At 38.7% G+C, this 15,497-nt stretch overlaps 1 protein-coding gene across 2 annotated transcripts in view; it reads right to left on the reverse strand.

Moving 5' to 3' along the window:
* atp9b (ATPase phospholipid transporting 9B) overlaps nt 1-15,497 on the reverse strand; it is a 45,311-nt gene that overhangs the window by 2,886 nt on the left and 26,928 nt on the right. For both annotated transcript variants that reach the window (XM_038724574.1, XM_038724575.1), the window contains 15 exons: nt 13,906-14,018; nt 11,411-11,662; nt 7,487-7,648; nt 7,098-7,190; nt 5,553-5,636; nt 4,984-5,154; nt 4,523-4,621; nt 4,311-4,400; nt 3,733-3,877; nt 2,964-3,028; nt 2,509-2,664; nt 2,349-2,413; nt 1,936-2,044; nt 1,758-1,815; nt 596-799 (listed from right to left, as the gene is read on the reverse strand). In XM_038724574.1, coding sequence (XP_038580502.1) covers nt 596-799; nt 1,758-1,815; nt 1,936-2,044; nt 2,349-2,413; nt 2,509-2,664; nt 2,964-3,028; nt 3,733-3,877; nt 4,311-4,400; nt 4,523-4,621; nt 4,984-5,154; nt 5,553-5,636; nt 7,098-7,190; nt 7,487-7,648; nt 11,411-11,662; nt 13,906-14,018 — 1,866 coding nt within the window. The remainder of the gene's footprint in view (nt 1-595; nt 800-1,757; nt 1,816-1,935; nt 2,045-2,348; nt 2,414-2,508; nt 2,665-2,963; nt 3,029-3,732; nt 3,878-4,310; nt 4,401-4,522; nt 4,622-4,983; nt 5,155-5,552; nt 5,637-7,097; nt 7,191-7,486; nt 7,649-11,410; nt 11,663-13,905; nt 14,019-15,497) is intronic.

Raw genomic sequence — 15,497 nt, forward strand, 5'->3', positions numbered from 1 at the left:
AACCGACTGTTAATTGCAGTAAGCAAACATTAGAGAAAGTCAGCAACATGCTACATAAAAGCACAATTAGTTGATTAATCCATTTAGCCAATTGATGTAAAAATTAATTGGTAAATGCTTTAAAAATTTATAATTTCCATCATTTCTCAAGCAACAATGACAAACATTTGTGGGTTCCAGCTTTTTAAATGTGGTAGTTTGCTGCTTTGTCTTTGTCACTTCTGATGATAAACTGAACGTCTTGTGGTTTTGGATGAATTACTTGGACAAAACAAGCAATATGAATACTTCTAGTCCTGGGTTCTGGGAAATTATAATGAATATTTTCTGATATTTTACAGTTTTGTTTTAGATTTGGAATTATTTAGAAAATAATTGAGAGATCAACTGATCACAAAAAGATCCAAAAACTTCAGAATCAGAAATATTTATGAGAAAAGTTACATGTGACAGTCCTTTTGTAGGTTGCAGTTTAATCAAGCTTGAAACTATTCAAACATATTTCATAAATGCATTTCTAAATCAAAAAAGCTTTTTAAAAATATAATTTCAATATAGAAGAACTAGAATCCTCTGCGGGGGGGTTAATACCTACCGAAATACTCGTTGAGGAAGGCGAGTGAGGCCAGGTAGCAGCCCAGGCTGAAGAACTCAGCCACCACCATGAGCCAGTGCCAGGTACGAATAGTCAACGCCACCATCAGCAGTTCGGTCAGGATGAGCGCTGTGAAGGAGATGGCGACCACGTGCACAAACTCCGACTCAAACAGCACCAGAGCGCCGTACATGAGGATGCCACCTGGTGGCGCCGAAGGAAACAAATTGACCACATGACATTACCAGACCAACTTAGTTTACTTGCTTGAAGAAGTGGAAAAGGCTAAACTAGAATCAATGTTGTGTGTTGTGTTTGAGTAAGTTTTCTTAAATTTTAGCATTCTTCCTCAGGTCTGCCAGAGAAAGTACAAACAGTTGACTGGGACATTGAGGTAAGGATTAATGTGTCTGGAGATAACGACTGATTCAATAAGATTATTTATTAGGGTAAAAGATGGACAATGTGCTCCAGTGTGTGTCACTTTGGTTAACATCTTTAAGCGTCCAGACACTCAGTCATCTTTGGGCGCCTACCTTATCTTGATAGCCTTTCATTTAATCATAACAATACACAAATTGAGGTTAATAGCGTATAACTGATCACATAATTGCTTTTTCATAAACTCTTTATACAGTGCATTCCAGCGAGTTAAACTCTGTAATAAATTAAGTGAGATTGGTCCCTAATATTTTCCTCCTCTGCAGTCATTCTCTCATATCGTCTTCATGTTTCTTTTCTTTTTTTCTTCCTACCACAGACCTGGTATTGGCCTTTAATTAAAAACCTCGAGCTGTCAGGAAGTCACGCTCGAGCAGAAACATAGATCTTTCTCACACGCTGCATGGCTTAGCGATTACAGAAATATCGATTTACTGCACAGGAAAAAAGCCTGCATGTAAAAGCGGATGGCGGTTGGAAACCTAAGATACTGAGAAACTGACAGAGTTTGAAGGGGCCCAAGGACCCTGGTATTGGGCACAGAAGAAATTATGAAATGGTGGATGAAGACTTGCTTCGACAGTCTGCAATTCCAGACTGGTCGTTCTTTACGGACACAGACATGTTTAAAAACATATGTTGTTTTCATGAAGCTAATGTGTTCATCTGCCAGATAAAATGACTGATGGTCAAATATAACTTTTGAGTCCGTGCACCTTACCTTGATACACGCTGATTAAAACCCAAATAAGGAAAGTCTTGAAAGATAATGAACGCCCCTGAAAGAGAGAAAACGCCATGAGTGCAACATACTGTCGATCACACGGTAAGCTCAACTACATGTTGTGGATAAAGAGAATTCATTTTGTCAAGTACACATATTTCAAAAAAGGTCATACCTTAGTGAGATCTTTATAAAGCTCAGGGTATAGAAGAGCCATCTCTGGCTTCACATCTTGATCCAGAACCAAGGAGAACACAGGAAACATGGTGTACATGGTGGCGTACCTGCACAGAATAAAGCAGTGAGCAAAACATCATCTGTGCTGTGTTATTGTGAGGCTGTTAGATTTTATTAGCTTTTTATATCTCAGTTGTCCAAAGATTAAAGTATGTAATTAATAACTTTGGGATGCTAACAGGCAACTAAAAGATTGTCAGTATAGCCAGCAAGTTAGCTATACTGGATAAACTGGGTGTATCTGGCAGGTGGTGGATAAAATTAAAACAATAATTCCTTTTATCCCCTCCATAAAATTAAGTCATAACCAAGACGGTTTGTGGACATAAAAAAAAAAAAAAAGGTACATACCCAACCATGAGGAAACCCTGGTACAAGGGGACAGAGGCAAAGAAAAATACAGAGGAGAAGACAGCCTGAGGATAGAAAACAAAAATTGTGTCATGAAGTTGCTTAGTTGGGAACCTTACTGTCCACAATGTGGAAAACTGTTTATTAATTATTACTGTACCTGCATTGCAGAGATGATCATGCCTCTGTGCATGACGAACTGACCTAACGCTGCAGAACGCTTGTAGCTGTTCCTGCCATGAACCATAAGCAGACGTCCAATGTGCTTAAACTGGGTGATGGAGAAGTCTGCGGCCAGAGACGCCTGCTTCCCTTCCTGTTTGCACACAAAGTATAAAGATGTAATGTTACTGCTGGGTTGTAAAGCAATACCATTTAAGTACCACCTGCTTCTAAAAAAAAAAATAAAAAAGGCAGATACAGTACGTTTCACTTGGGTTTCAAAAGGAGACACGGACAATGTTACTTCGCCTGTTGTTATAAGATATGTCTTTGTGATGTTAACCGTTGTTCCAGTGCTCCTAAAAGTTCTTTACACTTTAGATGTGTGGCCTTCAGGTAAAGATACCACCCCTGAAAAAAACGCTTAATATGTTTATTCAATATTATTATTACCTTTCCTTCAATTCCAATACCACAGTCTGCAGCCTGGATCATACTGACATCATTTCCTCCATCACCTGTCACATAACGGGAAAAACACAAATTAAGAAAAATCTATGCATTAGGTTATAAAAGTAACAGACTTTGCTGGGTGCTTCTCTTAGAGAGCTTTGACTGCCACCTTGTGGATATAAGAAGTAATGTATATTTGCTCTGGTTTCTGTGTGTGCTCGCTACAGTAATACATGTCTTCCTTGCTTAAAAGGTCAGTGCAGTTAAATAGCAGAGACATCTGGCCAATAGAGGGTGATAGGGCACTGCCCTCCTCCAAAATTTTTTAAATAAATTAAATTTATTATCATCATCATTAGAATGTTTTTTTTATAATTATGCAAATGTTCCAGACAGTTTCCTGCCTGTGAATGTCATAGACCAGTCAGTCAGGTTGTGTTTCATGGAGTAACAAAACACAGTCTGGTTGAAAATCTGATAGACTTTCATGTTAGGGGAAAAAGTCACCCGCCACCACAGTTGAATAGTGAACGGAGATAAGTCACTTCATCAGTATCAACCAATTCATCTTCTCAATCTGGACTGGACATTTCAATCTGTCCAATGGATTGTTTTACACATTGTCTAACACTTTCCTCCCTAAGGAACTGAGCTGAATGTTCACAGACATTTTTCCCCCCCTGACAGAATTTCCCAGGCTGTCTATGGACCGAAGCCAACAACCGTCCAGTCTCGCAATGCTGCTGCCGCGTTGTCTGTCAACACTCACCGATGGCACAGGTTCTGTTGGCTGTGTGCTGCTGTAGCAGTGTGACGATCTGGGCCTTCTGAGTCGGGGAGCAGCGACAGCAGACCACCGCTGGACACTGACATGCCAGCTCTACAAATTCATGCTCATAATACCGCAAACACACCTGCAACACAATAGAGCGGTCTATCGGGATCAAAACCTCTCACCACAAAAACGGCTTCTTCCCTTCTGCAGCTAGCCTCATTAACAAAGCCTGGGTCCCCCCCTGATACCCCCCTTCCCTCTCAAACACTGTATATCTTTGCACATGTAAATATTATTTCATTTCATGTTAATTGTTATTATTTTATATTTTGTCAATTTATACATTTATACCGTCTGTCTATTCCATATTTATATATTTCTACATTTATTTATGTCAACTGTATGTCTGTCTATGTGGTGATTTGTTTTCCTCTCCAAATGTTCATGGAACTTCACCGTATTCATTTTGGCTGAGAAGTACTTTATAATCTCTCATCGCCTGTTTGGCTGCATCCTCAGCATCATCTGCTGTGCAAGGAAATGTCACTGTGTACTGCACTGTGTTGTAGTACCTCTAAGGAGTCTCCAGAGATGACCAGAGCACAGTCATGTTTCCTTCTGAAGGCGTTGAGTTCCAGATGGGCCTCTCCTCTGTTTGAGACCTGATCGAGAGCCACATAATACAATTAGCTGTGAGGATTTTATGGCTTTTTTTATCTCACATTAAATATGCGCTTTAGGATTACATTAAAGCACTGGGAAAGAGGGTAAGTAAACAGCATACCGGTTTGAAGACATGGATGTCTTGGTTTCTCGAGACCAAATGGGAACTTTTGGCAATGCATGTAGCTGTCTCAAGCTTGTCCCCTGTCAGCATCCAGATCTATGTAAAGAAAAAAAAAAAAAAGAACATACAGGATATAAGATGTGGCATTTAAAGGCAAAGAAACTGAGTGAAATTCACTTTCAGGGTAATTTGTCATCTATTCAGTTGCTTTTACTGATGAATTAAGACAATTGGGCATGTTTCTTCTTAATGGTGTCTGGTTAAATGGATATACTTTACTATTAATTACCAGAGGGAGATTTTCATTCTTTTTGTGTTTCTGATAACATTTCTAAATCAATGCTAAGGTGTGTGGGATTCATTTCTCTCCAACAGATCAGGCTTATAGTGGAAAACTTTTTGGCCAGCGACAGAATTTACCAGCAGACTGGTGGCCGGTGTTTAATTTCCTTGCAAACCTTGATGCCAGCGTTCCTGAGCAGCTCCAGGGTGGGCCTGACGTCTGCTTGTAGCTGGTCTTCCACTCCAGTTAGACACAGAAGCTCCATCTCCCTCTCTAGGCTCTCTACCACTGCTGCAACCTTCAGGGCTCGGTCATGGATACTCAGCTTTGCCTGGTTGTAGCGGTTCTGCACATACAGGGAAGTGGACAGAGGAGAAAATATGGGGACAAAATTGTGGGGTAAAACAGCTGCAAAGGACCAGGCAGTTGAGAAATAAATGTGTCAAAGTCAGCAGAAATAAAAAGAGGGAATGGTGAACAGTGTTGCTGAATGTTGCTCAATGTTTTATATCTGAAGGGAGAAAACAAGCACATAATAATCAGGTTTGAGTTTTATTTTTATTATTACGACAACCAAGATCCAAGAGGAAATAGTCTAATGTTGCCATTATATTCATACTGTATAATACTAACCTCTCATTCCATATCAATAAAACATGAGATCCATTGAAATACAGGACATGCTTGTATGGAGGGCAGGATAAAAGAAGCATGTACCACACATTTTGTAGTGTTCATCCATACCTCAAAGTCCTGATACTGCTCCTCAGACAGAGACTTCTTGGCCACCACCAGCGTCCTCAGGCCTTCTCTGGCCATGTTCCCACACTGACAGAGAGGAGAGGATGATGTTGGTAAACACAGGTACACAGAGTTTTTTTTTTAAACTTACATTTCACATATCAAGTAGTTGTCTGAAGCTTTATTTCGCTGCTGAATTGGAAGGTTTTGGTTATTTAAAATAAATGGTTGTGGATGTTTAATTACGTCTTTTCCCCAAGATGAATAAATATCAAATACAGGGCAGATCATCTGTTCTATTAAGAACAGGAGCTGTATTAAGCACACCATGTACAGTGCTGTCATCAATAGCAGCATATTGTTACCAACACCAAAGAAATCAATAGTGAATAACATAGCCTCTGGTGAAATTCAGAGGACACAGTAAAACAAAGGGATGGATAGCGGTTTATTTTTGATATGAAACACCGATGGAGTGAATCTGTTCTGTTGATTGGTTATTGACAAGCAGAGTAACTGCAGCGGCAGCTGATTTGACAGTGGGATATTACAGCCAACAGGACATTGTTAGAATATGACATACTGTAATTACTTCAACTTTAAGTAGGTCACTAATTAAATCAAACACAGCCCCCAGTGCTAAATGACTCAATAATGCCAATATAATTATGAACATATGCACACAAGACCTTCGACCACCAAACCGCTATAGACACGGCCCGCTGATCTCTCAAATGTCCTCAATAAGAGGGTACTGGACTACAAAATTATCCATAAGCATATGTTTATTCAACATGAGATTACATGCTTGTCATTTTGCTAATGTCCTCATCCAGAGTGGCTCATTTTCAGTGAACAGATAAAGGTTTATGATCTTGCTAAAACACACTTTAAGATTAGACATGGCTGCTGACGGACTTGCTGCTGGGTCCAACCAGCCAATTAAGCTTAACAAGAGACAAAAAAATGTTTTCACAAAAATAACAAAAAGGTATTGCGTTTGCTGAGGTGTTCCTGAAGCTATTTTCTTTCTTTCCAGCTACTAGAAGTTCCTAATTTTCTTAGTATGAACACTGATTGTTCTGAGTATACTTTTTATTTTTCAAATATTCTTCCCGGATTCCTGTCATATTGTTTAGTATTAAATTACAATAAACCGAGTCAGGCACGCTAACCCCAGACTTGTAATTCAGAATTGAGATATCAGGAATTTCTCACATTGACTATATCTTGATGAAAAGAGTAACAGGAGTATCAACAGACCTTTGGCAAAAAGGCTGCAAAGCCACCACTGCTGGAAGTTACATCTACATAAAATCCAAAATAATAGTACCATCCAATCAGGTAATTTACATAGTGCTATTTAGTGCGTTTCTATCCGTTTCACTTTTATAAGAAACTGCTCCACAAATTTGACACCACGAAAGTTGTTAACTTAAAGGTGTGGAAATAATCAGATGAGCATTGAGAATAACCAATGTGTAAAGACTTCCAAGTCAGAATTATAATAAAGAAGTTTTCCTGTACTTCTCCCCTAGAGTCTCTTACCTCTTCTTCCAACCAGTCGTTATACTGGACGATGCTCGCCATGGCAACATCAGCACCCTTCATGTAGAAAGTAATGTCTCCTGTTGATTCCTCCTAAATCAAATTACAAATCTCAATTAGTACACTTCCTGTGTATAAGTGCAGAAAACTCTCAACAGAACATTATATATTTCTACGATAATCATCATGCAGCATGTAAACTTCACCAGCCAGGTTCCATGCAGTTCAAAAGATACAAGAGGGCACAAAGCATCAAGGTGATAGTGGGTTTCACACCAAAAGAACTACAATATGTAAGTCTGGTTTTATGATTGCACATGAATCAGCAACGAAAACACCACACAGGAAGGAGCATCCACACATCATATTGTTATATACAAGTTCCACACCCGGACGATGATGCCCATCCTTTTGCTCTCAGAGGTGAAGGGGAAGATCTGCAGGATGTAGAAGGAGAGAATCTGTCCAGAAGGAGTCTTCAGCTGCAGGGAGGTCAGGTCTCTGTTCACCAGGGTGAGGCCGACACTCTCTGTCCATCGCACCAGCTCCACCTGAGGAAAACATAAAAATTAAAACTGCTCACAGAAGTGTAGAAGATAACAAACTTTGACATTTTGAGCCCTACACAACGAAACATATGCTCCAACTTCAATACATAGCAGGGTGACAAATCTAGCCAATTTTACACTACCTAGATTGATGAGGTACATGTAACTTAAGGTCCCAGTGAAACTTCAAACACCTGACTCCTTCAACACAAGGGTATAATGCACTGAATCCATTTTTGCAGTTTTATGCATTTACGTCATTACTTAATATTGAAAAAGCAAACAAGAAATGTTCGAGGATTTAAATAAATACATTTATGGATAACAAGTGACAATTTATATATATATTCATAATTTAAGGATCATCACTCTTTCCCAAATATAAAAACAGGTTAACAAGGAAATTGACTTTATGTAGAAAAGAAAATCCACAACAAATGCAGTCCATGAGCTGATTGAGTCCAATTCCACTTGCAGTACAAAGACAAGGCATGAGAGAGTTACGGTATCTCCAGAGCTGCCGCTGAGCTCTTCGCATTCAGCTCCAGATAAGCGTTTTTCTGTTTCTCTTTCCTCTTTTTCTCCTCAGCAGGAACTGCGGTCCCCGAGTGAGCGCTCAGCTGCACACGACTCAATTCTCAATGGGTTCATTTTCAATTTGCTCACTCAAAGGTTGTTATTATACTCTGACCTACAAATTGGAACTTCCTGTTAATACTCCATCATTTCTCCTGCTCCCCCTTTGAGCTCCGTAAAAAGGCCTGCCTATATTTACTTAACACACATCTGTGTGTCATTATCCTGCTGTGTGTGTGTGTGTATTTAGCTACACACTCAAATGGACACATACACCCGTGTGCTGAAGATCCGAAATCTATTTTATCGGTTCTACAGAGACTATTTAAAGCTTTGTCAACTTCAATACAAACTGCACGTGAACCATGTACTACACCAGTAATAGAAAAGACCACTTTATGACAATGGCAAACTGGAATAAACAACCAGATCACAATCATTTCGGCTGTGGTCACAATGTTCTTGTGATCATGTAAATCTCAATGGTAGCACTGCCTTTAAAATTAACAGCAGCTAAAGCATGTCATGATTAAAATGGACCCCTAACAGGTAAATTCTTCAAGAATAGTACATTCAAGAACTGATTTTAGACTATTTCTACTCGACTGAAGATCAGAGCTCAAAAGTAACAGCATTTTTGGATATATATAAACCACTTTGTTCTCCCTGTCCTTGCCGGTAACTACTTGTGCTTTGTAAATACATTTGGGAAAAAGAATCTTCTTGCTACGCAAGAGTTAAAACTGATGTACGCTACTATAAACAGCAAGACAAATAGTGTGTGATAAAAAAAGTTCTAAACCTATAAATATCACAAATAACGTCCATGATAATACTTAAATAGTCTAAACCTAACAAAGAGAAGAGAAGCGTCCCAGTATTTAGAAAGAAGAACTGTGTACAAAATACAGTACTCTCAACAGTGGAAAAAACAAATGTACCTATTCTTTGTAGATGAGTATTTAGATCTATATTAGATTAACAGGAGAACGAAGCCAAAAACAACATCAGAAGGAAGAAAGCGAGACAACAGGAGCATACAGGACAGACTGGCATGGTACTTTAGAAAATAAGTGCAGAAAATCACCTTTTAATATCAATACTGATATAATATTATAGTTCATTGTGGAATACTGTTTTTTTTTTATGTTGTTTTACCCATTTTAGTTCATGAGTACTTATTGCCTCTGTTCTGTAATTAGTGCTGGTTAATTTAAATGGAAGCACTTTAATTTAATGCTTTTAGAGACAAATAAAAAGAACCTTGAATCGTTTTTAGGTTTTACCTTATTGCTACAGACAAAAATGACTTATTTGCCACAACTGACAAGCTCTAGTTAAATGTATAGGAGGACATTATTCCTTCTAGTGTGTGCATGTATATTACTATATGTGATTATATCTGTTAACATTTTTGTCATCAATCTTTTATTATTGAAATATAGAGTCTAATTGCACCAATCCATTATTGGAAATGAGAAAGCACCTGCTTCCCCGGACATGGCAGTCATTAAAAGCTACAGTGAAATGCTCCTGTCTGATATTACAAGGGTCAAAGGTTACAGGAGGACTTTGTTCACAGCATGGCTGACCAGCAGGTCATCTGACCCGTGTTCTGACCTCGGCAGTACGCCCACTTCATCTCCTTAATGACAGCTCATTACATTAGAGAGGCTGAGCAGAGAGCCAGGGCCAAACAAACTATCGCTAACAGAGGTACGGTGGCCAAGTTCTGACGCTGCAGTCAATGAGAGTGAAGAGACGAGGAGAGAGAGGGTGGAAATGAAAGAACAGACAAAGAACAAATTATATAGTTTAAAGGAAGGGAGAGCTCCACCAACAATCACAGACCTCCACCTCTCATCGTCTCTAAGAGAAAATTAAATATTGATCAATCCAAGCAATGTGAGAAAACGGAGAGAGGGGAGATAGAGCAGAGTGAACAGGAATATAAATAAATATATACATCAAACTCAGGGGGGAGGACACAAAATGGAAAACTGAGATTTATCTTTCACCACCTTTTTATCTTCATTTTGAGTGCTAGACTTGGCTGGGCGTTCAACACAAAGTACGCAAGTCTCACAAAAGGTTTTACGAAGACTCACACGTCATGGGTGATAAACATGCCAACTGTCTTGCTGGGTGGATGGGAAGATTTACTAATCTTCAATATAACTTCAGACATCTCTAAACAAATACTGACTTTTCCAGATCAAAATATGTTTTCCTGTGTTCCCAGTATTCAATCAACATTTCCCTTGGACTTCTCTATTGATAAATTCTGTATTATGATTAGAAAGGGCTACTTATAATAGGCTTAGCAGCGCCATCAGTGATAAAAGCTCCAGCTCCTGGGTTACAGAAAAATGGCCAGAGGAAAGGAAGCTATAGGGATGCCTTTGAGGATTGTTTTTGTGCTGCATTCTTCCTTCATTGGGAGCAGTAAATTCTTGGGAAGCAAATACAGACAATTAAATAGCTTAACCTCTACAAGAAGTTCATGACCTCTGACATTCTGTTCATGAAATGTCAATTATGAAAAACCAGGGATATTTAGGATCACCAATAAAACATTAAGACAGAGAGGAAACTGTAGACAGAGGCACACAGGGTTTTCTCCTGATTATCTCCCCTTGTTTATTCTTGTCCGCTGGGCAAAAGTGTATAATTCTGTATTTAATCTGGATAAGAGACACTTTAAATGACATGTACAAATGGGGCCTAAGAATGCAAAGCCATTTATCCACTTTTGTTACCTCCATATGGGTTCTGCTTGTTCGTGGTTTGTCTGAAAAATAGCATTAAACATATAGAAAACATAGCAAAAAAAGAAATACTAGATCTAAATGAACAGCAAAGTCTCAGCAACCGATTCTTGTGTACAGCATATTTACAGATGTAAACACAGCAACATGGATATTTCATCAGAAGTGTTAAAACACAGGTGAAGCATGTAGTGTGGGTTTCAGGGCTTTGCTCTGTGGTACTTGACCCATTAAACTCATTGGACACATTCACCCTTCTAAATACCAGCTGCACGTATAACTATAGTCTTATCTTTAGCAGGAACATGTGAAACACTTTCAATTATTTGTGACCCTCTCTATGTTTAAACCAATCAGTCCATTTTTCTTTTTACTTCTGAAGCTGGAAGTGCTAAAACTTTTCAGTGCGTCCCATATTTACCTCATCAGGACTGGAGGCCTGGTAGGTGCGGTTGTCATCACTGAAGTCCTGGTCAGCTTCAGCAGACTCCGTCTCTCCATTTACGCCTGCATGAGACTCATAGACGGGCGTGACATTGTGACACAAGGCGATGGCCTTTACAGCCTCGTGGATGCGACTGCTGACACTCTTACGGACTTTGGGGCCTGACGTCTGGGTTTTCCGTGATGGAGTGTTGCCACTGGTGTTACCATTGGAAGGCTGGGAGGGTACCTGACATCACAATAAATAATGTGAGCCACGGAGTCAATACATTGTCTGTCACTTTTCAAACTTTGTGGTTGACCTCTGATTGCCCAAATAGGATGCAATATTTTAATCATTATTTGGAGGGAAAGTTTTACCATGCCATCATAGCTAAATTAAGTGGGTTGGTACCAAAAATCTGCACCAAATTATTTCAATGTTGTTTTATTGGTCAATTCCTACAAAAGGGTATCTAGAGAAACCGCTACAAACCAAACTAGAAAAAAAGCTGCCTAATGATTACATATGATTGACAATTAATAAACAGTTGAAAAATTGCACATGAAATATATTATATAATCTATTCAGAGCTACACAACATATTTCACATGTTACAGCTTCGCAGTCATTTCCTAACTATAGGATCCCTGCACATGGTTGACACCTAGATCTAATCCTACACTTGCAGCCAATTCACTCCGACGGCCCTTTTCAGGCTAAATGACAGCGACGGGAAGTGTTGTATCACAATCTTTATCGTGTCATATCTGGTTCGAGGGTCTTCAGTGTGTCCCCACTGTTTTGACATCAACTATCAGTATAACTGTGTGGTGACTAGCGCGCAGGCACACAGCCCACTGTGCCAGCTGCGTTTGACAGGGACGATGCGCTCTACTGAAGCATTTGATTTTGGCTTATTATTAACCTTCAATCCTGCCAGGCAGAGAAAGAGGGGCGATTGGGGAGTACAGTAAGGACGCCAGATGACAACCTTCATCAAGAATGACTGAAAGATCAATAGAGAGATCATTAAGTTACGTTGTTATGTTGTCTAGCATATAAAATTTCTCTTTGTTTCTTTGTCTTATAGAGCTGAAAATTATTTCTATTTAGTCTGTTCTAAAAACAAAGCAATCAGAATTCATTTACTCTGGGAAGTATTTATCAGTATTAAAAAAAAATAGAGCAAACAGTAAATCTAATGAAAATGTGTAGTTACTGCCCTAATCTGGAGGGAATAATGTTAATAATAATGCTAAAAACAAAAATAGCATCCTGTAATTATGTCACTGACAGTAAAGAAACAACGTAGTAAAAATCAACTTGACGGATGCATTGCTGCTCTGCCTTGCTTCGGCTGTGCAGCTCTAAAAAGACTAGTCATTTTTCATTAGCTGAGATTACACATAAGGGTGTGAGGCAGATGGTTTCACTGTCGACCAGCTGTTTGGAGCTGGCTGAGAATGAACAATATCATTCTGTCAAGACTGCAGCCAGCTTTGAGCCACCCAGTGAGGAAAACACTTGCTTACAGTATAAGGAGTCGCTCAGGGACACTCCATGATGAATGAACAATATGGGCTTCTTTCCTGGAAAACTTACCCTTAGCTAAATATAAAAATTGATTAAACTGGTCCACAGGGAGAAGCAAGAATAAGCAAGACAAACATGGAGTGAAATATAGTACATATACACATCTATTTCACGTATCATACTGGATCACATAACATTTATATAATTTTATAGAAATTAATAAATTTGTATTGCTAAAGGGTTCAAAAAGAGAAAGCTGAGACACTCCCAAATCAGTGTTGAAACTCTATGCTACAACTTTCTGAATGTGGATGTCTTTATGGACAGAGTCTTAACTGAAAAATTCAAAGAGAAAAAATTATGAAATAATGAAAGTGATTACAGCATTGTCCTCCTATATGATATTCAAAATAAAGACGCTCAGTGGTTAGCAGGACTGTGTTAAATGTTTTTAATGTGACTAACCTGCCTGTAGCTGTAACGTGGCAGAGAGGCGTTTGTTATTTAGTCTACACTCATTGACATACATGGGGTGGACAAAATATAAAGAGACATCTCTCACCATAGCGCAATACAATTCAAGACAGCAAACAGTTTCAACAAGGTAGGATTTATTGCAGGATTGTTTTTTGACTGCATTAGTTTTAGCTAGGTGTAGCTAATAAACTGGCAACTGAGTCTTTATACTTTATTAAAAAGACGCAGCTAAATAAAAAAGTCCCAGCTTCTCAGATGTGAGCATTTACTGCTTTCCTCTGTATCATTGTAAACTAAATATCTTTTGGGTTTTGGACCATTAGTCAAGACAAAACAAGACATTTGGAGATGGCACCATGGAATTTGGGAAACTACAACAGACATTTATACACTATTTAGAATTTTATTTAAAAAAAAGGATTCATTGAGGAAATAATGAAGTTTTAGATATAGCTCTATTGGACAGCGATAAATCTTACCTGTGCATATGACTGGATTATGTGACTCTGTATCTCATCCATGGTGTCAGTGCCATAGGATACTGTTCCCAGGTGCAGCCGCTTGAAAATCATTTCGTTCTGTGTCAGAGTGCCTGCAGTTCAGACCAGTTTAGATGTTACAAATTAAGAAATCATAAAAATAAAAAAAAAAACTACATCACCTATACACTTATCCTTGATTACTGCTTGTCACATGATTTACATTTACTCATTTAGCTCACGCTTTTATCCAAAGCGACTTACAATTGTTATACATGTCAGAGGTCGCTAGCCTCTGGAGCAACCAGGGGTTAAGTGTCTTGCTCAGGGAAACATTGGAAATGTCACAGTGGGAATTGAATCCCAGGTCTCCCACACCAAAGACACGTCTCATTTCTTGTTTCTGTACGGCAATTTCTTGTTACTGATCATCTGACATTTACAAAATGTACCTGCAATAAGCTAATATTTTCCAATATATTACTCTGGGTGATTCACCTGTCTCGCTCTAATCAAAAGCTGTACACACACACTGTATGTACAATATATAGTCAGTCTGTCATACAGGCTAGAAAAATTCTGACACAACAACATTTGGATTCCTAATTCATTGACATTTTAAAGAGGTCATATTATGCTTTTTCCCTCTCCTTTATCGAGTTACATATCATTTTTGTGCACGTAATAGGTTTGCAAAGTGAAAAAGCCCAAAGGGAGTTCCCATCTCCAACAGAAAACACTGCTCTGAACTCCAGTTTTTTCTTCCGCTTCCATGTGACGTCACAAGAAAACACATATCATCATAATACTCGCCTAGGTGTCTTTATCATCGCTAAACTTCATAGTAAAACATATTCAAAGATATTCAAAACACCCACAAACATAAAGCACATCATTTGTCCTCAGATGGGTGCCTACTATGCATCATGGGACCTGCAGAGTGGTGCGAATGCCTTCTCATTGACCTGATCTCATTACCAATATGGACTGCATGTCCTCTCTAACAAACAGACAAGACACAACATTGCATACAAAAAGACTGAGTGAATGGTCAGACACTAAAAGAAAAAACAAAAACAAATGAAAACGAGGGCAATGGCCTTGTTTAATGGATGTCTGTTGCCAGAATGTGTGCTGATAGAGCATAAAGCTGATTAGAGGGCATCTAAATTCCAAAAACATTAGGGCCACAGGGTTAACCAATTCTATTGGATTGATTGTTTGTTCTTCTTTCCGTGTGCTTTAACTATCAACCTGGATAAATAGGCTCTACAGCTAATCTATTCCTACCTAGATCAGCGGGGTAAGACAAAGAAGCATGTTTGGACCACAGCAGAAGTTTATCACTCTGACACATTGTCTAGCATTAGAAAACAGCAGCTATTTGTTACTAGAGAATCGGGCCATGATGGTGAAATGAGAGCTGAAGTAGGCCTAAATAACCCCTGGAAATTCAGAAGATGTGTTTGTCCTCAGTTCTTTTCTTTAACTCACAATAATGACAGTTTAAATCAGATTGGATTTGAAGCTTGCTATTAAACTAAGATGAAGTGGCTTAATTTCCATATAAAATAATGATTTATCAATTTATT

This window comes from Micropterus salmoides, unplaced genomic scaffold, assembly GCF_014851395.1.
Source record: "Micropterus salmoides isolate LMB-PRFRI ecotype aquatic unplaced genomic scaffold, ASM1485139v1 Ms_hic_scaffold_17, whole genome shotgun sequence".
NCBI lineage: Eukaryota > Metazoa > Chordata > Actinopteri > Centrarchiformes > Centrarchidae > Micropterus > Micropterus salmoides.